This window comes from Malaclemys terrapin, chromosome 3 (assembly GCF_027887155.1).
Source record: "Malaclemys terrapin pileata isolate rMalTer1 chromosome 3, rMalTer1.hap1, whole genome shotgun sequence".
NCBI classification, from domain to species: domain Eukaryota; kingdom Metazoa; phylum Chordata; order Testudines; family Emydidae; genus Malaclemys; species Malaclemys terrapin.
The window spans coordinates 163,740,472-163,766,049 of NC_071507.1; the positions used below are offsets into that span (position 1 = coordinate 163,740,472).

The 25,578-nt window shown below is 46.5% G+C and overlaps 1 protein-coding gene across 3 annotated transcripts; it reads left to right on the forward strand.

Annotated features, from left to right (window-relative positions):
* Nucleotides 1–842: 842 nt before the first annotated feature.
* LOC128834791 (glutathione S-transferase A4-like) lies at nt 843–12,745 on the forward strand. 3 transcript variants are annotated; one of them, XM_054023889.1, is made up of 7 exons: nt 843–950; nt 2,972–3,078; nt 3,259–3,310; nt 8,878–9,010; nt 9,707–9,842; nt 11,575–11,706; nt 12,092–12,745. In XM_054023889.1, the coding sequence occupies exons 2-7, from the start codon at nt 2,992–2,994 to the stop codon at nt 12,215–12,217; spliced, it is 666 nt and encodes a 221-aa protein (XP_053879864.1). In that variant the 5' UTR covers nt 843–950; nt 2,972–2,991; the 3' UTR covers nt 12,218–12,745. The 3 variants fall into 3 exon arrangements, with proteins under 3 accessions (XP_053879864.1, XP_053879865.1, XP_053879866.1); XM_054023890.1 differs by lacking the exon at nt 843–950 and adding an exon at nt 1,046–1,067; XM_054023891.1 differs by lacking the exon at nt 843–950 and adding an exon at nt 2,763–2,782.
* Nucleotides 12,746–25,578: the final 12,833 nt, after the last annotated feature.

Here is a 25,578-nt window from a genome sequence, read left to right on the forward strand (position 1 = left end):
GGTACGACCCCAGGCAAATTGATTTTTTCTCATCTCTGGCTCATCTTAAAAGTTGTAAAATAGGCATTATTAATTAAAAACATGGAGCCCAATTGTGGCAGAAATTGCATATCTATTTTTCATGTCCAACTACCAAGAATGCATACACAAATCAGATAACTGCATGTGTGAATGACAGGCTCTAGCAATCTGATTTTAAAAATCAGACCCAAGTTGTCCCACATTTTAGGTGTCTTTCTTGTACATTGCAGCAGTGAGAGGACAAACCTGAATTACTGCTGAAAAGTCAGATAAGGAGCAGAACATATTGGTTTAATTTGTTAAATAGTATCACCATCAACCTGAAATATAGTCAATTCAAATCTAATATTTTCTCTGTTTTTCTGAATGTTTTTCCTCTGTTGCTGTGTGAAAGACCCACTCAAACAACAGGAGATACTGAGTAGTTATGTAACCATGAAGCTGACTATGTAACCAGGAAGCTGACAGCACTCTGTGTATAGTCAAATAAACAAACTGAAAAGCATAGAGAAAGATATTTTTCTCTCTCACGCATAGTAATTTTATAACAGTAGTAGGTACAGCCACATTTTAAAACGGTAGTGTAACTTTTAATTTTGTAAAAAGTAACAGAGGGTCCTGTGGCACCTTTGAGACTAACAGAAGTATTGGGAAAAGCTTATGCTCCCAATACTTCTGTTAGTCTCAAAGGTGCCACAGGACCCTCTGTTGCTTTTTACAGATTCAGACTAACACGGCTACCCCTCTGATACTTTTAATTTTGTGGGGGTCTCTTTAAGAAGTGAGGAACTTTTCTTTCCTATGAGGTATGCATGTGACTCCCCCTGAGGGGTGGAGTTTGGAGGAGCTCCATACTCTCAGAACCTGAAGAGATAAATTCTGTTCTCAGTTAAGGAGGAGAAGAACTTGGCCTGGGTCAGGACGTGAAGGTTAGTACTGACACTCGCATAAAAAGAAATTAGTTTAACCTTAAACAGTTTGGTCTGCTGGTTTCAATAAAGCTACTTTCAAGCGCCTTAGAAATTGGCCTTGGTCAGGACGTGAAGGTTAACACTGACACTCGCATAAAAAGAAATTAGTTTAACCTTAAACAGTTTGATCTGCTGGTTTCAATAAAGCTACTTTCAAACACCTTAGCATAACTGTTGGTAATGGTAATGTAAAATCTTTACTATATTTAGCCGCCTGCATCAAAGCCAGTTCAAGTGGTGTTTGATTGCTATACAGGAGGATAAAAGAAGGGAAAATGGACCATTTAAATAGGAAGTTAATCCAGAAAGTTAACTCAGACTTGAATAAGGCATGTTGTAAAGTGAGGACAAACAGTGAGAGCAAAAAGCCAAAGGAGAGGGGAGGAAGAAAGCAAGAGAAAGAGTAAAGTTCAGAATTGCAATGAAAGCCTGGAACTTAGACCTGATTTCCTCTGGATCTGAGCATGAAAGCTGGTTGATATAGCATGTCATGCTCTGCTCTGAACTATAGTGGCTGATAAAAGAATAGTGAAAACCTGTCTCCCTCCTGAGGGGTGGATGAAAGTAAAACCTGCTGCTGCTTTATATTGAATGCAGGCAATGTTGCTTTTGAAAGACTTAACTTTGTTCCCTGATTCTTGTATAGTGAAGTGGCTGCTCCAGAAAATCCAGTGAGGACGCAGCCCTAGAACTCATTATAGAAAACAGACTGCTTTAGGGGAAATGTGGAGATTAGACAAAAGCATTTAAAACATTTTCTATCATTTTGTACATAGCCATGTGTAACCCACACACCTCCTGGGTGTTGTGTTCTGACACATACACCATTCTCATCTTGGTTGACAATAAAACACACATGCAACTTTCCACCCAAAATGTGGACTGTACATTTTGCTTTCTGTATCACTGGTGTAAATGCAGTTGATTAAAGTTGATGGAGTTATTCTGGATCTACAAAGGTGTAACCGAGAGCAGAATTTGGATGTCTGGGTTTGATTTTACTCTGTCTTTATTCCATAATTTTGGTTTAAAAGCACTTATGAGATCTTTGGCTTTCATAGTTAATGGAAGAGCTTCAGTTACTATAAGTTTCTGCACACTATATGTTGTCGCAATGTGTGTTGACATGATATAAAGGGTAAAAAGTATTCATTAAGTGTGATAACATATCAGGGAGTATTGGGTGTACAGACAGCAAACACTGCCAGCATGCACTAAACATTATTCACCTGCAAATAACTACAAATTTGTACAATATCTTTCTTATGGATAAAATGCCATGAGGTGCTGCAATTAGTTATTTGCTTTAATAAAAAAGAAGTGATTATTGCTGCGTTATGTTTACTGTGAATATAGTCTTAGTATCAAGACAGAAAACTTAAATGATTTGATTCTTAGAACTGTTTAAAGAGTGATTGTCAATTTGAATGATTTCTAAGTCAAGATTTGGATCGAGCGCCTTTTAAACAGTATGTACATCCTCAGGGAGGAAAAATATGTGAGACTTTTTTGTTTCTCTGATGGTGTTCATGAGGGTCTATCCCACAGGAGTGAGTGGATGGGCCTGAGAGGAACACCACCAAACATGCTCAGGCCCCACTTTGTCCCTCCCTGTTTGTGTTCTAGAGTGCACTATGCTTTTAAGAGCAGAGGTTTCCAAACAGAAACTCATCAGAAAGCCCACCTGGCCTGGAGGAACCATTCCAGAAGGCTTAAACACTGAGAATTCTTCAGTCAACCTAGTTACCACCTCTTGAGGGGGTGGATTTACTACAGTAATTGTCACTTTAGTAAGTGTGTACGCTACTGCAGCACAGCTGTAATACTGCATCTGTAGTGCTTGTAGTTATAGACATACCTTGAGTAATGTGTACAGTGACAGCAGCAGAGGCCTGAAACCTCATTGTGCTGTAAACATTCCATTGTAGCAAAAACTCATTTTTGTTCAGAAACATTTTCCTTTGCTTGATATTTGTCAGGGAAGCAGAAGCAAGGAAGCATGTCTGGGAAACCCAAACTTACCTACTTCAATGGAAGAGGACGCATGGAATCAATACGGTGGCTGTTGGCAGCAGCTGGGGTGGAGGTTAGTCCATAATTTATGAAGGGCTGCTCTTGTTTGGACTCATTCAGGATTAGCCATGATTTATTTTGTTATGCTGGTGTATTACTCTGCCTTTTGGCTCGTTGTGACAGAGTTGCTTCCTAAAAGAAGCTGCCTGAAATATAATAATGTAACTAATCTATTTCATCTTTCCTTTTGCAGTTTGAAGAAGAATTTTTGGAAACAAGAGAACAGTATCAAAAGTTAATAAAAGGTAAGACTGCAGACCGGGAATTTTCTACACCCAAAGTGGCATGAGTTTAGCTAAAACTGGGTTTTACATGAGTTTACTTAAACCAGTGTAAACCCCTGTGTGGACACATTTAATTCAGTTTACATCATGTATCAATTCATAAATCACTAACCTTGACCGCCCAATCCTGTCTGGTGCCAAGTAACGCCTGCAAAGTGCTAATCATCCTTCACTTCCACTGGAGCTAGTCGATGCTGAGGGAGCTCAGCGCCTCCCAGGATCATGCCCCTGATTATTTTTATTAAATATCTATATTATGGGGGTATCCAAAGGCCTTAATTCAGGTAGGGAGCCCATTGTGCTGGGTGTTGCCATCCCTGCCTTCAGAGGCTTTGAGTCTAAATGCACAAACAAATGAAGAGTAGGGGATTGGAGAGACAACATACACGCAGATGACTCTGATGAAGAATTGGCCCAGCTTTGTTAGGTATATAGAATCATAGAAATGTAGGGCTGGAAGGGACCTCAAGAGGTCATTTAGCCCAGGTGCTGTGCTGAGGCAGGACCACGTAAACTTAGACCATCCTTGACAGGTGCTTGTCTAACCTGTTCTTAAAAACCTCCAATGACAAAGATTCCACAGCCTCCTTTGGAAGCCTATTTCAGAGTGTAAAGACCTTTATAATTAGAAACTTTTCCCTAACATTTAACCTAAATCTCCCTTTTTGCAGATTAAAGCCCATTACTTCTTGTCCTATCTTCAATGGACATGCAGAATAATTGATCACAGTCCTCTTTATAACACATTGGAAGGTTGTTATCAGCTCCCCGCTCAGTCTTCTTTTCACAAGACTTAACATGCCAATTTTTTTTAAAACTTTCCTTATAGGTCAAGTTTTCTAAACCTTTGATAATTTTTTGTTGCTCTCCTCTGGACTCTTTTCAATTTGTCCACATCTTTCCTAAACTGTGATGCACAGAACGTGTACTGCAGCTCTTTTATTGAGGATTAGGGGCAGGGAGAAAGGAAGGGAGTAGGAAAAGGAAAGACAGTGAAGAGGAGGAGTCCATTTGTCACCTGCCTAGTCATGATCAGCAGGCTGGGTTTCACAGACACCATGGTGGAGGAGAGTCTTAATGAAGGATTTGAAGGAAGATAAGGTAGTTGCTATTCGGATTTTTTCAGGGAATTTTTCCCATGCATAAGGGTCAGTGCGTGGGGGGGGAAGGGACACAAAGCTGCATAAGTGGGTGTTAATGGCTAAGATTGCTGGTGGAGTCTAGATGGGAGTTGACATCACAATAAGTTGCTACATTAGTTAAATAAGGCCTTAAAGACAAGAAGCTTATCTTATCTGATAAGGGGGACCCAATGGAGGGGTTCAGAGGGATTCAGAGGGGGTCGGTGTGGTCAGAGCAATAAGCCAAGCAGACGATTTGAGCAGAAGCTCTCTGAATAGACTTAAACAACAAGGAGTTTGGTGGCACTCTTAAAGACTAACAAATTTATTTGGGCATAAGCTTTCGTGGGTAAAAACCTCACTTCTTCTATGCATCTGAAGAAGTGAGGTTTTTAGCCACGCAAGCTTATGCCCAAATAAATCTGTTAGTCTTTAAGGTGCCACCAGACTCCTTGTTGTTTTTGTAGATACAGACTAACACGGCTACTCCCTGATACTTGAATAGACTTAAGGGAAGCAAGGTTGCAGTAGTCAACATGTGAGATGAGAGCTTGGCCAAGAGTTTTGGTTGTGTAGTCAGAGAGGGAAGACTGAGTTTAGAGATAACAAGGAGTCTGGTGGCACCTTAAAGACTAACAGATTTATTTGGGCATAAGCTTTCGTGCATCTGAAGAAGTGAGGTTTTTACCCACGAAAGCTTTTGCCCAAATAAATCTGATAGTCTTTAAGGTGCCACCAGACTCCTTGTTGTTTTTGTAGATACAGACTAACACGGCTACCCCCGATACTTGAGTTTAGAGATGTTGTGTAAGAAGGAGTGGCAAGAATTAGAAATGGCTTGAGTATGGGGATCCAGTGGGAGGGCCACATTATAGTTCATATTACTGGCCCAAGTGACTGGGAGAATGGTAACAATGTTCATGGTGAGATGGGGAGGGCTTGTGGAGGAAGATCAAGAGCTCAGCTGAGTTTAACATTTTGTTAACGCTTAACCATTGTTAAACAGTGAGTTAAAGATTATGACTAAAAATCCAGAAAGACAGGCTACACTACTAGATTGGTTGAAGGGAGATAGCTCATCATGAGAGAGAGAGATTTGTAGGTCATCAGAATCAAGAAGTGGAGCCTGGCGTAGAGCTTTCCTTACAGGTTATGGACTGATTGGTAAAAGCCCCCTTTTTCTCCTCCCTCATGATTTTTTTCCCCACCTTCCTGCAACCTTGGATGTGTGTTTGGCTTTTATCTTGTACGTTGTAGGAAGTAAGAACGGGTTTGAATTTGTCCCCTCTTGTTTAGTGTTCTGATCCCACCCGTCACTCATGTATTTGTTATACTGAGGACTAACACAGAGGTATTCTTTGGTATTAAAAGAGGGCTGATACAGTAGGTATTATTTAAGTCTCGGAATATAAATGAATGCTCATAAAGGAGTATCTCAATAACCTCCCACGGTGCAAGAATGATTCTTGTCTTAATGCACTGAGCTCAACTGCCATACTCCCTGAAAGCAGGCATATATTTACCTTTTAATAAGAGTTTATATTTAGCATATCCTATAGCTGTTCAGTGTTGAGTGATATGGCAGTTGACTGCAGGCTTTTGTTTCAGTGGCTTGGGTGTGTAGGGATTTGTCCAGGTCGGAAGGTATGTTTAAATAGGTTTGTCAGTTACAGATTAGGCACCTGGGGGTACTCCTACACAGCAAAAATACCCTGCAGAGCAAGTCTCAGAGCCTGCACTGCCAGGCTACACATAGCAGTATAGATATTTGTTCTCAGGCTCGAGCCCAAGCTCTGAAACGTAGTGATGGGGGAGAGTCTTGGGGCCTGGGATCCAGCCCAAACCCAAACATCTACACTGATATTTTTTAGCCCTGCAACACAAGCCCTGTGAACAAAAATCAGTTGACTGGGCTCTGAGATTTGCTGCCGAAGGTTTTCTTTTACTGTGTAGACGTACCTTGTGTCAATTATTTTTCAATTAACTTTATTGAACCTTAAAGTTTGGGTTTGGGTTTGGTATTATGTTCACAGCAAACACACAGCGAAGTCTGATAAAAACATACTCTTCCTGCCAAGTTGCAGTATAACTTTATTTCTTAGAATTCAGAATAATAACACATAAGAATCCCAAACCTGAAAGAGACAAAGCAGGCTGCTCCCTAAAACAAAGAAGCACAACTCACTCCACCTTACTCTAGGGCTAAGCTAACTGTCTGCAAAACTGACTCTAATCTCAGGCTTCCCTATAGATCCCTGTAGCCTGTAGGTCAGACCAGGAAAACCCTTACTCTTAAAGTGTTAGTGTTACAATTTTAACAGTTTTTAATGCACCACATTTGGTTCATATTTTGGGCAAACATTTAGACTGGTACTTAACCAAACCTGTTTGCCTATATGTAGCTTCTAGTTATTTAAAGGACAGTCATGGCTTTTCCCAGTAAAAGCTGGGAGGGTCAGCAATTGTCTGTGTATCACAAATCTCACTTGAGCTAATAGCTTGTTATTAAGGATAAATTAGGCCACGTCAACACAAGCGATCTTACAGCGGCACAACTATACTAATGCAGCTGCACTGCTGTAAGATTGCTTGTGTAGCCGCTCTATGCCAGTGGGAGAGAGCTCTCCCGTTGACATAATAAAACCACCTCTACGAGCGACAGTAGCTATGTCAGCAGGAGAGGCTCTCCTCCAGTCATAAGGCTGTGCACACTACCACTTATGCTAGCAAAACTTAAATTGCACAAGGTATGTGTGGTTTTTTTTTACACCCCTGAGCAACATAAATTTTGCCGACATATGTGGTAGTGCAGACATGGCCTTACTACTTTTGCTATTAAGGCCTGGTCGACCGTTAGGTTGACCCAGCTTCGTTGCTCAGGAGTGTGAAAAATCTACGCCCTTGATCAAAGCAGTTAAGCTGACCTAACCCCCAGGGTGGACAGCACTAGGTCGATGGAAAAATTGTTCTGTTGACTTGGCTACCACTTCTCAGGGAGGTGGATTACCTACAGAAACGGGATTACCTACAGAACCCCTCCCATAGGCGTAGGTAGCGCTACAACAGTGCAGCTGCAGCAGCATTTCAAGTATAGACAAGTCCTTAGAAACAAATTGCTCTTTCAGTTTACTAATGCTCAGTGCACTGACCTGCCAGGGAACTCTTTGCAAGGTGTGGCTAGAAAATCCAGCCATTAATAAGCTTTTATCTTAGTACATGTTTCTGATGGTAACCCCCCCTCCCTCCCAGCCCTTGCATACTTGTTAATGAATTTTGTTTTTTATCAATGAAAAGGCTTCTGCTAGAAAAGGACATTTTTGCTAAATGCTTATTTATCCCCTAATCTGGTCACATTTGCTCTTGGACAGTCATGAGGACACACAATCTTTATATAAATGTTTACCAAAAAATGATGATGTGGACAACCAGTTCTACACAATTTTATTGCACTATGAAATTAAACACTTCGCAACAATGGAAGGACCTTTTTTTTATTTTAGGCTACTGACATAGTTTGATGGTTTTGTGCAAAACAGAGCAGACAAACTCCTGTTAAAATAATCTTTTCTACTGAGAAGAAGAATGAAGTTAATGGATTGAAATCAGGCAACTAAAGCAAACAAAAGGGACTTAGATCAAATGCTGTCTATTAGTAGGTACAGTAGCACACATGCCTATTTGGGGCTTAATCCTGTATCTTTTAATTCAAAGGGAGCTTTGCCATTGACTTCAGAGGGGGCAGAACTAAGCCCTTGGAGCATAGTCTACATATATAGTTTAATTAAAATTGGAAGCCCTTTGGGGAGGGAATATCTGACTATAGGTTTGTAAAGCAATGTGTCAATTGATTATGCTAGGTCTTAGCTACAGAGTAAATATTTAGACTAGTATATGTTTATTCTTTCCTACATCATTATTTTAGTGCAGGAAGTTTTAATATAATGGCAGACGTTGAAGATCTCCTAATATACAATCAGAAGTGTACTAACGACTTAGATATTTTTCTCAGCTCCACTATAACAATAACACAGTTGGGGGAGGGGATGGGGACCGAGGCCACTACAGATGCTACAGTGGCACAGCTACGGTGCTGTAATTATGCTGCTGTAGCGCCGTAGTATAGGTGCCTCCTACACTAATGGAAGGGATTTTTCTGTCACTGTAGGAACTTCATCTCAGTACCTAGGATGATGGAAACATCAGGAGATGGGTTAAATCAGAACATCCCATGCTGCCTACATTTGGGGCTACCCTGACCCTGTGTGCCCAGGCGTTAGATTGGCATAGTCATGGTGCTCAGGGGTGTGATGTTTTCACACCTCTGAGTGCTATAGCCATGCTGACCTAACTTTTAAGTATAGATCCGGCCTAAGTAACATTCTACTTATTGTATTTTCCTTTCCAAAGATGGCGTCCTGCTGTTTGACCAAGTACCATTGGTGGAAATTGATGGGATGAAGATGGTGCAGACCAGAGCCATTCTCAGCTACATAGCTGCCAAGTACAACCTCTATGGGAAGGATCTGAAAGAGAGAGCATTGTACTATAACACTCCCTTTTGCTTAATAAACTACAATGAATAGCTATATTATTACCAGTTAACACTTATGTAATACTGTAAGTTGAGTATGAAAGGGTGAGAAAAAGCTGTTATGCACTAAGGGGCAAATTCTTTGGCCCTTGATGGATTTTAACCATTGTTTCTGAAATTATGCTGAACAGGATCAGGCCCTTAGTGTTGTAGTTTTTTATTTTTGTTTTGTATTGTGTTTTGCTGAGTAAATTGGGATTGCAAAACCAATAGTAAAGAATTCCAAGTATTTGCAGTTTTGCTGTGGGTGAAACTTCTTACAGGCAGAGCAGGCATAGCTTGTTCTGTGATGCAGTACTATAATGGTTTTGCTGCCGTTACCTGACAACACTGGTTCTGTGGATGAAAAGGACTTGAGCTTCCAGGGCTGTTAACCCAGAATCTTTGATAAGCAATAGGTTTACTTTAACAGCAAAAATAAATGAATAAGAAGAACCACTCACCAGAAAAACGTTGCTTGCATGTCTGCATTGTCATTAGAAAGGGAGCAAGGCATGAATGCAACAGTGAAATTTTAACAGCGCTATCGTATAACACAAAAGCCGATTATACAAACATTAATGGATCATAAAAAATTGCTTTTACTAATTTGCAAGAAAAACCTGAAATAATTTGAACATGCTTTCTTCTCTCCCCTCCCTCCAGAATTGACATGTATGTGGAAGGAACAGCTGATCTCATGGGAATGATCATTACCTTTGCTTTCACTCCACCTAAGGAGAGGAATCTTGCCTTAATCATCGAGAGGGCCACAACCAGATATTTCCCAGTCTATGAAAAGGTAAGTGATAGTGAGGCAACAATTTACAGTCATTTCATTACATATAATTGAATGAAGACATACAGTGGAGGCACTAGAACAAATGCTTCTGATTGCAATGAACAATATTCTGTTGCCAAACTGAACAAAAGGAATTGAATGATCACCCCCCCCCCCATTTTAGATAGATGTCTGAAAAAGGAGTAGATCTGTCATTGTAAGTGCTCAGTGTTCAAAAATGTAATTACCGGTACTTTATGGTCACTATTACCTAGTGGTTCAGCTATATTCACCTCTTGAACCAGATCCTGTGTGCCACTTAGGACTAAATCAGGAATTGCCTCTCCCCTTGTGAGTCGCAGGAGTAGCTGCCTCAAGAAGCAGTCATTAATGGTATCTAGAAATTTTATCTCTGCATCCCGTCTTGGGGTGACATGTATCCAGTCAATATGGGGATAGTTGAAATCCCCCCTTATTGTTGAGTTTCTGTTTTTGTAGCCTCTCTAGTAGTAGTATATTCCTACTGCTATAGTCCTGTTATTCAAGCATGGAATTCCTACCCATAGAGATTCTATGGTACAGTGTGAGTCATTTAAGATTTTTACTTTATACTTTCTTTCACATATGGTGCCACTCCCCCACCAGCATGACCTATTCTGTCATTCCCTGGTATTACCAAATCCCATTGATTATCATCATTCCACAAAGTTTCTGTGATGCCTATTATATCAATATCCTCATTTAATACCAGGCACTCAAGTTCACCCATCTTAATATTTAGATTTCAATATTTGCACATGAGCACTTATAAAATTTGTCAATATTTAGTTGTCTGTCTTCATGCAATGTATTTGAATGGGACTCTTTTTCATTTGACTGTTTCTCTTCAGTTCCTATCTGTACTTTATCAGTTTCTGTCCTCTCCTCTTTACTATCTATATTTATGATAATCAAGTCCACATTACTAATACCTGTTTCTTCCTAATAACTGGGGTCCCCTCCCCCAGAGGGGAATCCATGACATCATCTGGAAGAAAGATCCCAACTATGGGATCATTTCCCTCGCTGCAGCTTGATGTTCTCCTTCCCCGAGACTTTCATCCTCCTCAAAAGCACAGAGGCTGTTGGACTAGGGGTGGAACCATTCTACTGTGACCTGGAAAGACTCGTCTATGTACATCTTGTACTTAGGTACAAGAATTCAGACTTTTTCTATTGCAGCTATTAATACTAGTGTTGTATTCAGACAGTGGGATTTGCCAAAGCACTTCAGTGATTGAGGAGCACAGGTGCTAATGAATCACGTAAGTGCTTTTGAAAATCCCACCCAGATGCTTCATACAAGATTGTTACACAGACCATGACCTTGCTATACTTTGAAAGTATCACACTGAGCTCAGTTGCCAGTATTTATCCAGTGTATATGGGTACATCTACACTACAGCGGGGAGTCGATTTAAGATACGCAAATTCAGCTACGTGAATAGCGTAGCTGAATTCGACGTATCGCAGCCGACTTACCCCGTTGTGAGGACGGCGGCAAAATCGACTTCTGCGGCTTTTTGTCGGCGGCGCTTACTACCACCTCCGCTGGTGGAGTTAGAGCGTCGATTCGGGGATCGATTGTCGCGTCCCAACGGGACGCGATAAATTGATCCCCGAGAGGTCGATTTCTACCTGCCGATTCAGGCGGGTAGTATAGACCAGACCTATGTCTCTTTCATACCCATAACATCTGTGTTCCCTTCTGTAGGTTCTGAAACAACATGGGCAAGAGTTTCTTATTGGCAACCGATTCAGCTGGGCAGATGTACAGCTGCTTGAAACCATTTTAATGGTAGAGGAGAAAGAGCCCACTGTGCTTTCCAAGTTCCCTGTGTTACAGGTAATTCTGTTACTAAAGCACAACCAGCAACTATGGAATTGTGCAGAACAAAGACTTCAAGTTGCTCATTTAACATGAGTTCCTGGGCTGATTCTGGTCTCATTAATACTGTGTAAATCAACAGTAAGCTCTTTGGAGCATGAGCAGTAATTTTCTGTATGTTTGTACAGCACCAAGCACAATGGGGTGTTGATCTGCTTGGCCTCTAAGTGCTACCATTATGTAAATGTTAAGTAATAATAACAATAGAAGTCTGTGGAATTAAGGCGATTTAAGCTCTGCTAATGAGCTCTGTTTCTTCAAAACTAATGTGTGAAGTTTTTATTTATGAAGTAGTTGGATGTTGTTTCCTTACTCTTAGGGCTTCTGTTGTTTCTCATTTCAGGCTTTTAAAGCAAGAATAAGCAACATACCTACAATTAAGAAATTCCTGCAGCCTGGCAGCCAGAGGAAGCCCCCACCTGATGACCAATATGTGGCGACAGTGATTGAAGTTTTCAAAAAAGATTAAATGCCTGGTTCCATTCAGAGAGGTCATCAAAATCTAAAAAGAACAGGCCAGTTTAGATGACCAGCACTATATCGGGTCGGCAACGTTCGGCACACAACTCGCCAGGGTAAGCACCCTAGCTGGCCGGGCCAGTTTATTTACCTGCTGACGTGGCAGGTTCGGCCGATCGCGGCCCCCATTGGCCGCGGTTCACTGTCCCGGGCCAATGGGGGTGGCGGGAAGCCGCAGCCAGCACATCCCTCGGCCCGCGCCACTTCCCACCGCCCCCATTGGCCTGGGACGGCGAACCACGGCCAGTGGGGGCTGCGATTGGCCGAACCTGCCACGTCAGCAGGTAAATAAACTGGCCCGGCCCGCTAGGGTGCTTACCCTGGCGAGCTGCGTGCTGAACGTTGCTGACCCCTGCACTACATAATTAAAAGCAATGACATTCCAGTGATAGAAAATAGTATCTAATTACTCTTGCTGTTTGAGTGGTTTGTTTTAATGAGTGTCAAGTCCTTGATAAAATATGAAAACAAAAGATTATTTGGGATAGTGTCTGCATCTTCCTCTGCATTTGGAAGGAATCTGTCACACTGTTTCCACTATCAGAATATAAATAATAATAATAAGAAGCTTATCTCTAGATGCAAATAGGTGTTAAAACCTCAACTCTGGAGCAGGAAAGAAACTCCCATGAGTTATGACCCCTTAAAGACATTGACTTGTAACTTTCTACTACGGTATATACTACATGCACTGTTCTGAACTTATTTATAGATGAACTATTAACCAATAATGGGCCAGAAACATCTTTGCTTTACAGTGGTTGCAGGGTACAGTCTCGGAGTATGACACCCCGGGCATTGTGTGGCACTGCAGTCACCCTGCCTCAGTTTCTTCTAATCCTCAAAGATTCTTATGGCCTTCAGCATAGTCCCGTTGCTGAAGGAAGGGGTTGTCTACACTTAAAATGCTACAGCAGAACAGCTGCGCCACCGTAGTGTTTTGGTGTAAACACTACATACGTCAACAGGAGGGGTTCTGTACCCTGCACCCCACCTTCCCGAGAGATGCTAGCTAGGTCAAGGGAAGGATTCTTCCATCAGCGCTGTCTAGACTGGGAGTAAAGTTGTCTTAACTACACTGCTCAGGGGTGTGGATTTTTCACACCCCTGAGCAACATAGTTAAGTTGACTTAATTTTCTAGTGTAGACCAGGCCTATTCACAAAAGTACAGCCCTCCTGGAGTATCAAAGTCCAAACAAACACAAAACAAAAAGCAACAGAGGGTCCTGTGGCACCTTTAAGACTAACAGAAGTATTGGGAGCATAAGCTTTCGTGGGTAAGAACCTCACTTCTTCAGATGCAAGACTGTTGCTTTTTACAGATTCAGACTAACACGGCTACTCCTCTGACACAAAACAAAAGTGTTCCACCTTAGTCTTGGTCTCCACTAGAAAATTATGTTGCTTTAACTACTTCGGTTAAGGATATGAAAAACCCACACCCCTGAGCAGCATAGTTAAGCCAACTTAAGTACCCATGTAACAGCGCTAGGTCAATAGAAGAATTCTTCCACTGCCCTAGCTATCGTCTCTCGGGAAGGTAGATTACCTATGCTGATGGGAGAATCCCTCCCGTCAGCATAGATGGTATCTACACTGAAGTGCTTTCCCTCTGGTCTTTCCTAGCTGGCTCAAACTTCTTCTCTCTTGAAACAAGGTACCCACAGCCTCCCTCCACTTCCTGGGGCTGTGCTTCAGTGCTGGTAGGCCTCCCCTGCCCACCACGGCTCTGTTCTACCCTAGGGGATGCTTCTTCCTGCAGGGGTCTCCGGACTCCAGGCTTCCCATTTCTGAACTAACAACTAAGGAGGCTGGTCTAATTTTCCAAGCAGGTCTGCTCTTAGTCACCTGTCCGTTTGTAACACAACCTCATTCATCTCCTCCCTCTGGGGAAGGGAGCGAAGTCTGGCACAGGTGCAGCTGAGCCCCAGTCTCCTTGAAGGGCCAGCTTATGCTGTGACAAGCAGCTTCTGAAAGCATTGACCAGGCTATAGTGCCTTCCTGGGGACATACAATCCAAGGAGGGGGGAAGAGGTAGTGGCAGTGCAAAGCAGCAGCCTTCACCCAGGGCACACGGGGTCAGGGTAGCCCCAAATGTAGGCAGCATGGGGTGTTCTGATTTAGCCCATCTCCTGACACTTCTGTGGAGCCCTCAGTGGAATAAAAGCTTTTCCTAACTGGCAGAACTTCTGAGGGAAAGCAGCAGAGGGAGAACCCACTCCGGGTGAATACTTCTACAGCACAGCATGGGTTCATATTCTCAAGCTTTTTTCTACACCATTGTTTAGTTGGTTTGGTTGGCGGGGGGAGGGGGGGTGCGGGGGCTTGTTTGTTTTCTGTTTTCTTGGATTTTGTAAATGAAAGCTGAGACTCTCACAGAATTACCTCACTGCAGAGCTGGGGCTTTAAGACAAATACCAAATATCATGAGACTCATTATAAAATCACCTGAGCTGGCAATACGGTAAGTGAGTTGCACTGGGGCTGATCACCTCAGAGAGCAAAAACAACAAGGAGTCTGGTGGCACCTTAAAGACTTAACAGATTTATTTGGGCATAAGCTTTCGTGGGTAAAAACCTCACTTCTTCAGAGTGCAGTGCCTCCTACTACCACTGGAGGATTCCCAATGGGACTGAAACTGTTCCAGCCCCCGCAGGCTTGCAGAATACCCAGCTGCCACCGGGGTTTCCTGATTCTGCATACTAACCTATGTAAAGCTCTATGGAGTCAGGAGATGGAACTACAATCTCATAACTTGAAAGCATATTTCGTTTAAGAAGGAAAACAGCTGAGAGAGCCACAAGTTGGAACGGGTTTGTACTGAGGTGTACATGCAGCCAATTTCCTTAAATTCTAACCTGTTGGGCATGAATGGAGCAGCAGGTTGTGCTAATTTCCTTACTTGCAGCAAAGGCAGTCTGATTGCTCGCAGTCTGCTCACAGCCTCCTTGGGAAGGGAAGAAAGTCCAAGGGTTAGAAGTGGGGAGGGGAAAGCAGGAAGGAATCTCGGAGAAGGGAGGCAGCGTTTAGTTTGCTGAGCAAGGACAGAGCAAAGGGGGAGACAAGAGATGAGCAAGTGAGAGTGAACTGGAAGGGAAGCCAGGAACTGAGGGTCTGCTTTCTCTGAGTGCATCAGGCAGAATGTATGAGACTGACAGACAGACAGCAGTAAAAGCTAGCTACAGCGATCAGATCTACAAAAATCCCCTCCCCCTCTGCTCCTTGACTCCTGGGTGTTGGTCAGAGGAAATGCACTTGCCATTTTCACCGAATGCTGCAGAACTACTTTATTAAGGCTTCATTTTTGTCACTGAAATCTTGCCAAAGAAAACAGCTGCTGGCAAAGATACAGTGAGGAGGCCATATTAGAGCGCAGCTCTATTTAAAACGAGTCTGGCCCATTTCAGCATTTGGAAAACTTTAAGAGACAGGAATAACCCGTCAATGCCTAAACTAAATGAACAGCTAGCGAGTATCTTAAAAGGAAAGGGAGGGCATTGTTTGCTTTTGCGACCCCTCTTCTTCCATACCCCCAGCTACAATTAACTACACAATTACTGCCTTGGTTTACAATCAGTGATATTATTTTTATATTGCATAGTTACTGGAAGAATATTCTGCTACTACTATCTACATGATTTGTTACTATGTATGTCAAAAATGACGTGAAGCATAGGAATGTACGGGCAATAATATACTAGCTGATAGTTCAAAGTTTCTGAGCACTGGCAGCTCTAGTTGAAAAAAACAACAGGGTGTTTATTTGGATATCTACTCTTAGGCACGTAAGTTTGAAAACTTTGGCATTAGGCTTTACTTCTGCAAGCAGGTAGGACTAATTTGGCATCTTCCAAGCAGTGCACAATAAGCCAGAATCAGGCTCCCTTTGCACATCATTTTTCCCCCCTTGCAATAATATTCATTAAGCCACAGAGGTGATTTTTGGGTATGCTTTATAAGGCAGTATTGGGAAATTTTAAATATAAGCTCACAACCTCTAACATTCTCCCAAAACAAATTCACATAAAAAAGTTCTGCTTTGATCTGTGGACAACTGAAAAAAATTTTTAGAACTGTGCAAAATGTTTTTCCTTGCTTTCTGTGTCAGGAAATCCAAATCATGGCTACAAAACCCAAGCTTTACTACTTTAATGGAAGAGGCCGAATGGAAACGATAAGATGGCTGTTGGCAACAGCTGGGGTTGAGGTTTGTTCATAATGTATTAATTAAGATATCTCATAAAGATTGTTTGATTGAAAGATTTTTCCAAGTTTTAACTCATTGAAGCTCAATCCACAATTCCGAACCCAGCAGGACATGAGTGATCATGTGCCCCTAGGTACACAGAATAAGACTTCTATACCAGAGGTTCCCAAACTGTGGGCTGAAGCCCAAAGGTGGTCTGCCATGGCTGGAGATGGAAGGGTATGGGGGGGTGGCATTGCCCCCCAAACTGTATACATTGGTGGAGTGGCAGCTGGCGATGACTCCCTCCCAGGGTTGGAGAAGCCCAGCACCCTGGCAGGTGGCAAAGGGCGAAGCGAAGCTGGTGGGTGGAGGGTCAGGAGAAGGGGCTGGCCCCAAGAGGCGGCAGCTTCCAGTGTGACTGGAGGAGGCTGGAGGGTTTGTGGCCATTCCCAAAATCTGGGGCTCAGCGGTACCGCTCTGTTTCTGCCTGGACAATGCTGTGATTGAGACCATGAAGGTAACGGCTGGGCCCGACCCGAGTGCCTGCCTCTGGCAGCCTGCGAGCCCTTCCCTTGTACCTGGGCAGGGGGTGCCAGGTGACCTGCTCAAGGCACTGAGAAGGCTGCTAAAGAAGGCACACACCTCTCACGGCGTCTCTCTCCCTGACAGTCGCGTGTTAATAGTGGGCCACAGTACATATTGCAGCTGTACAAGTGGGCCTCAGGGAAAAAGTTTGGGAACCCCTGTTCTAAAGCACCCTACACCCAGGGCCAGTGCAAGGATGTTTTGCGCCCTAGGTGAAACTTCCACTTGTGCCCTCCCTGAGCCCTGCGGCAGCTCCCTGCACCTGCTTTCACCCTGAGGTGCCCCCCGTGACAGCTCCTCACCCACCCCCGCCCGGCCCGGGGAGCCGTGTGGCAGCTCCCCAGCTCACCTCTGCCCTGAGGCGCACCCCCGTGGCAATTCCCCACCCCAGCTCACCTCTGCTGTGCCCCCTCCCTGAGCCCTGTGGCAGCTCCCCCCCAGCCCTGAGGCGCCCCCCCCCCGGCCCGGGGAGCCGTGCGGCAGCTCCCCACCCCAGATCATCTCTGCTCCTCCCCCTCCCCGACCACACTGTTGCTGCTCCACTTCTCCTGCCTCCCAGGCTTGCGACGCCAATCAGCTGTTTGGCGCGGCAACCTGGGAGGGAGAGAAGCAGAGCGGGGCGGCGTGCTCAGGGGAGGAGGTGGAGCAGAGATGAGCTGGGGCGGGGAGCGGGTCCCCTGTGTGCTGCCCCCCCCCTTATTTGCTGCAATCGGCCCTCCCCGCACCCCCCCGCCCCAGCTCACATCCACTCCACCGCCGCCCAAGAGCACGCTTTTGTCCACCCACCAACCACTTGGCACCCTAGGCAGCCGCCTAGTTTGCCTAATGGTTGCCCTGGCCTTGCCTCCACCCAAGGATCTCAAAGTGCTTCACAAACATCAGCAAATCCAGACTCCCAGAACAGTCAGGTTGGTAGGCAGGCATCATTGGGTATGTATACACAGCAAAAACGAGACCCATGGCAGGAAGTCTCAGAGCCCAGGTAAACGACTTGGGCTTGAAGGGCTCGTGCTAGGGGACTAAAAATAGCAGTGTAGACATTCAGGCTCAGGGTGGAGTCTGGGCTCCAAGACCCTCCCCCCTCGCCAAGTTTCAGAGCCCAAGATTACAGCCCAAGCAGGAATGTCTACACTGCTATATTAAGCCCTGCAGCGTGAGCTCCATGAGCCTGAGACAGTTGACCTGAGCTCTGAGACTCACTGACAGAGGGATTTTTTGCAGTGTAGATATACCCTGTATCACCGTTTCCTGATCATTTGCCTGAGATCATACAGGATGTTTCTGCCAGAGCCAGTAGAATCCAGATCTCCCAACTCTTATTCCTGGGCCCTAGCTACAAGGTCATATTTGTCCCATAAGGCAGGAAAAACCCGGGGATTAGTACTCCTGGGGGAATTTTGTGCCACTGCGCATGCGTAGAATTCATGTCTCCCACAGATTTCTTTGCTTCCCCGCAGAAAAATGACTTCTGATGGGGAAGCAAAGGGAAGCTGCAAGAGTGGTCACCTGCACCTCCCCAGCAGCGCAGGCAGGTTGGTTTGGGTGCCCAGAACAGCCGGTTTAGACATAAATCAACACCAGCCAGCCATGTGTGTGAGAGAGAGAGACACACTCTGGCCCTCTCGCACACTATTGCAGCACATTCGGCGTGGAGGGGCAGGGCTTTGGGATGTTTCTGAGGAGGTAGGCATGGGGCAGGCTCTGTCCCCTCGGGCAGAGCAGAATGTAGCAGCCTGCCTGCTTAGTGAATTGTTCCCATTGTCTTTTTGAATTCTTCCACAAGTATAAAACAGGTGTAAAAGTTTTAAGGTCCCTTTACATTGCCAAAGTGGTGTAAAGGACAGTATGGCCTTATAAATGCTTATGGTGCTTTAGTGATTAAAACTGGTCTAAATTTTTGGACTGAAAAACTTTCCTATCAAATCTTTCTGGAGATGGTCAGTAGCCAATATAAATTGTGAGTTTGATTCCCCAGCCCTCACTTTCTCTTCAGTTGCCTATGATGTAACACGAGTATATGGCTGCATATATTAGTTGACTAATAACTAGAAATAAAGGGTCAAACCTAGCTACATTACTATTAGGAAAGGGGGGTTGGGGATTTCCTCCAATGCTCCCTACTCCCATTCTTCATCCATTGTATTGTAGTTTAAATAAATTACCAAAATAATTGAAACCAGAGTGATTATATTGCATTATTTTGACAAAATATGCTGAATTTTAAAATATTGTGCACAGAATTTTTAATTTTTTGGTGCAGAATTCCCCTAGGAGTAGTTTAGTGTACATTCTGCTTTCCACACTTTCTCCTTAGTCACTGTGCTAACAGCACCCAGCAAGGCTTACATAACTGGATGTTAGCGGATATTAGTTTCCAAGTAAGCTTGTGAAAAATTCTTACACAGAATTATGTTCGTCTATCTGTTAAACATGATAACAGAAAAGAAGCTTGGATGGCTGCTGCTAAAACATGATACCACTTACCATCAGTTTTTATGCTAACAGACCCCTAAGGTGTTTAGCTGCACAGTATAACCGCAGGGATTGTACTGACAGTGTCAAACATTCTGATGATCCCTGGGTCCCATGAATTGTTCTGTGCTTCCAAGGGGATCTTAGCCATCTTTGAGTTTGAGGTAATGAACCTGATGAGATCAGGTGGGGTACAGAGTAATAGCAGCACAAACTTTTATTTAGGCCATTCACTGCCTCATTAGATCCTTCTCTTCTCACGTTGGATATTTTGGGATGTGTCTCCTATATTAACCCCTTTATGAGAAGCTATTAAGCAAATATCCCCTAACTAAAATCTTCACTTATGATTTCTGAGATATAACTATCTAGTTCCTCTTGTCCCTTTGTTTTCCAGTTTGAAGAAGCTGAATATTTGGAAACAAGAAAACAATATGAAAAGTTACTTCAGGGTAAGCCTGCAGAATAACAGCTAAATTCTCCCCTTAGGTTCTGCTCTCTGGAGTCATATAGTTGGAAGGGCTGACAAGCAGCTTCTGTGTCACACATTTGATCCACTACTATTTTGCTCTCCTGCAAAAGTGTGGATCTACATATCCAAAACCAGAGCTGGTTTTAAGAGGTGAAATAAGCAGCACAGATATACTATAGACCAGTGGTGGGTAACTTGCGGCCTGCAGACCGCACGCAGCCTGTCAGGGTAATCCACTGGCAGGCCACCAGACAGTTTGTTTACATTTGCACGGCCGCCTGTAGCTCCCAGTGGCTGCGGTTCGCCTTTCCCGGCCAATGGGAGCTACGGGAAGCTGTGGCCAGCATTACCCTGCGGCCCACATCACTTCCCGCAGCTCCCGTTGGCCGGGAACAGTGAACAGCGGCCACTGGGAGCTGCAGGCGGCCATGCAAATGTAAACAAACTGTCTGGCGGCCTGCCAGCGGATTACCCTGACGGGCTGCGTGCAGCCCGCAGGTTGCCCACCACTGCTATGACACAATAGTATAGCACTGTCACATTGCAAAGTGTCATTATTTAGTGGCACTCTCACAACATAATGTTCTATGTTTTGTAGGACACCTCTATCTTATATTAAATGTATATATAAATATATAGGTCTCCTTATAACTTGATGGGGGGCCCCACAGTTAACCGAATCACATCTGCATCTCTTCTGGTGAATCTCTAAAAGAGAGTTAGGGGATAGTTATAGGTTAAGCTCTGCAAGGGAGTGATTAGGTTGAAAAATGCATTTTACAACATGACATTCCTACTCTTCTGTCACAAAAAAGAAGCTTTGATTTGGAAGCAGTTTAGTTAAAGTATGTGGAAGTTGACTTCAGAAAAAATAAGTTAAGTATCTCAATTTCCAGACAGGCTGCTGGTTGGTAGCTGTGTGGCTACACAGCTGTTTATATCCCTTATTGATCCTTTTCTGATAGAGTCAAATGCAAAAGCTAGCACTGGCGTGCATTTTATGGGTCTGTGAAAAATTCTGTAGAATTTTAGGTTCAGGGATCAATACACTCCAAGACAATGGTCTAAGTGGCAGCTGAAGAAATGTCATTTATCTCAATCTGAGGGCAATGATCAGACAATTTACAGGAACTAAATGACTCAATTTCTTTTCCTTTCCAAAGATGGAGCCCTGCTGTTTCAACAAGTGCCCATGGTAGAAATTGACGGGATGAAGATGGTGCAGACCAGAGCCATTCTCAACTACATAGCAGGGAAACACAACCTCTATGGGAAGGACCTGAGGGAGAGAGCAATGTACTGTACTGTAACAGACTGTACCATAGTATTGTTTTAAAAGCTGCTTTAGATAAAATGAAAAATACTTATTTGAAAATGAAATGAAAACTTTGTATTCAAATTAACAAAAATGAGGACTCTCTCATTTCTATGGAAATTAAATCATCCTTCCAATTATCTTTTTTATATATTTGATTTAGTCTTTAGATGCAGGCTGATTTCTGATAGGATCTTTTCTGAACTGGACCATCTAACTTGCCATTCCTCTGGAAAGTCTATCAATATACAAATAACTTTTACTCCCTCCTCTAAAGTGAACCATTTCTGTTATTATGTGCCTGTTCCGAGGAGGCCTGTCACATCCCCTTCCAGCCATTTCCAAAATGACGATAGGAAAGTTAGAGCAGCTATGTACAAATTTATTCCAAACTGAAGTGATTTTCTGAGATGTGTAATGGATTGCAGGATCAGGACCTATGGGCAGACTTCTGAGCCCAGGCAGGGCTCCATTTACTTCATGAGCTCCAAGAAGATGAACCAGTGCACTCACACACAATGAGTGGCAGGCCTGGGGCTGTAGCCTCTATCCACCAGTTTTTTGGTTTGTTTTGGGTTTTTTTGAGCTCATTACTGCTGTATTGGGGCAGGTTTTGTAATTATTCTTTTAAACAAGGATATTCAACCTTCAGAATCTCTCTCTCCCCCTTTCCCCATGTAGTGAGTCGGTGTGGCTCCCCTCCTGTCCAGAAGAGGGAGCCCACGTGCCGGCACCAGAGTGGGTGGGACCACCACCGCCTGTCCCCGCCCCCCGGAAGTCAAGGGGCGGGACAGGAAGTATAAAGGCCGGCCGCCAGAGCTCAGTTGTGGCCCAGCCACCACAGGGAGCAGACGTGCGGCCGGTAGCTCCTGGCCAGGAGACCGTCGAAGACCGGGGCTTGGACCCTGGCTGGCCTGAGCTACCCCGGGCCCGCTACGAGGAGGAGCCGCCGGAGCCCGTTCACGCCCGCCACTGGGAGAACCCCTGGGAACCGGACCCCACTAACCCTGAGGGTGAGACTGGACCCGAACCCCTTCGCCCCTGCTGTGGTGACGACGCAGGAAAGGAAACAGAACGCCAGGTCTGTGGTAGCTAGAGAGCTTTACAAGCCTCTTGCAAAAAGCCTCCCAGGAAAACTTTTCCTGGGGTTTTTATTTCTCTCCTTGCTTTGTTTACAACTCTTCTTAGTGGTTACATTCCTGCGCATAGAAAAGCCAGGCAGTGTACATGCACATAAGATAACGAACCCATCTCTTGAGCGCGTGAACACCAGCTGCGAGGGTACAATCAAATCAGCCAAATACGTTTCCCAAACACAAACGCTGGATTGAAGGTCACTCCTGCCTCGTAGCCATGGGAGCAGTTTGCTGCGCCCGTGGGCTGGCGATTCGGGAGCTATGCATCCCTACACCCTGCTGCTATCCAGAGGAGCCGCCTGAGGACCATTGGCCGGACTTCCCGGCAGAGCTACCAGACTTGCCGCCGAGCCTGGGCAGAGAGGAGCCCATGGAGATGGACTGGCCCGATCCCGGCGTAACGAACGAGGTAGGCTGTGAGGGGGATCACGGAAGTAGCCCGGGGATAGCCGATCCCGGTCCGGCTGCATCTGAGTGTGAGCCTATGTCAGTGTGTTGCGGCCTGGATACCCCACTGACCAACAGCGGCAGCAACTGCTGTTAGGGCCCCGGGCTGGAACGCAGTGGAGTGGGTGGGCCTGCGTTCCCCCCTGCCACCCCCTGCACGGGTGGCAGGCTTCCCCCTCACCCAACGCTCGGCTACAGCAAGCCTAGGCGTACCTTTGAACTCTTTGCTCGCTCAGCCCCTGCAACAAGGGCCTGAGCCTAACTGTGTTTGCCCCGCCCTGATCCAGGGCCTGGGCTTTGAACTCTTTGCTCGCTCAGCCCCTGCAAACAAGGGCCTGAGCCTAACTGTGTTTGCCCCGCCCTGATCCAGGGCCTGGGCTCTGAACTATTTGCTCGCTCAGCCCCTGCAGTCAAGGGCCTAAGCTTTAACTGTGGTTGCTCCGACTCTGCACTAAAGAGCCGGAGTTTCGGAACTAACTGACTACTTGTTCCCACAGTAGTGAGTCGGTGTGGCTCCCCTCCTGTCCGGAAGGGTTGAGCCCCGGCTAGGACCGACTACATTTGGCGCCCAACGTGGGGCACGAGCCCCTGCCCCTGTGAGAAGGGGCTAGAGGGGGAGTGGCAGTTGCCCCCCTCCCCCCCCCCCGTTCTAAGGAATGGATATGGAGCGGCTGTTTCAGCTGCTCACGGAGAGCCAGGAGCGGCAGCAGACGGCCCAGCTGCAGCAGCAACAGCAACAGCAGGCCGCTCAGCTCGCACAGCAACAGCAGCGAGATGCCGCCCAACTCCAGTTGCAGCAGGAGCAGCACACAGCCCAGCTCGAGCAACAGCAACAGCTGGTGCGGCAGTTGGGAGTCCAGCTGCAGCAGCTGCTGGTCACGCTCCCTCGCCCCGCACCGGGGCCGGCAGGGGAGGCTGCGGAGATGCCGCGGTTAGCTGCCCCCCTTCGCTTGACTAAGATGAGCCCAGACGACGACCCAGAGGCATTCCTGGTCACGTTCGAGCGGGTAGCCCTCGTCGCCGGGTGGCCCAGGGACCAGTGGGCTACCCTCTTAGCCCCCTACCTGACGGGGGCGGCCCAGGTGGCCTATCGTGGGTTGGCGGCTGAGGAAGCACGGGACTACGACCTGGTGAAGGCCGCGATATTGGACGCCCTCGACGTCAGTCCCGAGACTTTCCGACAAAGGTTTCGGGGCCAGACTTACCCCACCGGGGCCCGACCGCGGGTAGTGGCCCAAACCTTAAAAGAAGCTTGCCGACGGTGGCTACAGCCCGGCACCCGGACGGCGGAGGAGGTAACCGAGCAGGTGGTGTTAGAACAGTTCGTGCACACCCTACCCTCCCGAGGGCGCGCCTGGGTGCTTCGCCACCGGCCGACGACGCTGGCCCAGGCAGTGTCACTAATGGAGGACTTCCTGGCCGCCGAAGATGCAGTAGGGTCCACCTTCCGCCGCCCCGGGCCCGAACCAGTCCGCGGCGAAAAGAAAGGGGAAACCCCGAGCGGACCACGACACCCCGCACCGAGGCCCGACCCCCGCCGCGAGATCCGGACCCGGCACGCGGACCCGGCTCCTCGGACCGGACCAGTGGCCCCGGGCCAGGGGCCCCCAAGGGCTCGGCGAAGCCCCCCCTGGAGCCCAAGCCGAGAAGGCCCCCGGAGCAGACGACCTGAACTCGGACCCTGCTTCAGTTGTGGGAAGATGGGGCACCTCCGGCGAGACTGTCCGGAGATGGATTGCAGCTATGGGCAAGTGTGGGCGGGCCACACTCGAGCCAGGCCAGCCATGAACCCCAAGCTGACCGTCCCGGCGGCCGTCGGAGGGCGGACTACGCGGGCCTTGATCGACTCGGGTTGTGGTCAGACGTTGGTCCGTAAGGACCTGGTACCGCCGGGTGATACCCGCCTCGGATGTATTCATCTGCAATGCATCCATGGGGACGTCCGACCAGACCCCAGTGCCCGGGTCCCCCTAACCATCGCGGGGATCACCCGACACCTGGTGGTTGGGGTAGCTCCCCATCTTGCATACCCTGTGATCCTCGGTCGGGACTGGCCGGCCTTTGAGGAAGTCCTACGGTCCACGCCGGCCCTGGGGGCTGATTGGTTGGGGTCCTCCTCCGAGACCCCCGAGCAGGGTCCGGCGACCGAGATAGACGACACGGACGCAGCGGGACCGCCACCGGAGCCGGCCCCTCAGCCCCGCTTCGATACCGATTTCTGTCGGGACCAGCGAGAGGATCCCACCCTTAGCCGCTTCTACGAGCAGCTCGCGGCAGTAGATGGGAGTGTTGTGGACCCCCAGCGGGCCACCCTGTGGCCCCATTTTGAGCTGCGCCGGGACCGGCTCTACCGCCTGGACCGTGACCCCCGCACCCAGGAACCACAAACCCAACTGTTAGTGCCCCTGTGTCACCGGAGGGCGGTAATGAAGTTGGCCCACGATGTGCCAGCCGCCGGGCACCTGGGGCGAGAGAAGACCCTCGCTCGAATCCTGGCGCGCTTCTTTTGGCCAGGAATCTCTCAGGAGGTGAAAGAATATTGCGCCTCCTGCCCAGAGTGTCAGAGGGTCGCCCCGCCCGGGATCCCCAAGGCACCCCTGGTCCCCATGCCAGTGATGGAGACGCCCTTTGAACGGGTCGCCATGGACCTCGTGGGCCCCCTCCCGAAAAGTGCCGCGGTCTTGGTCTTGGTG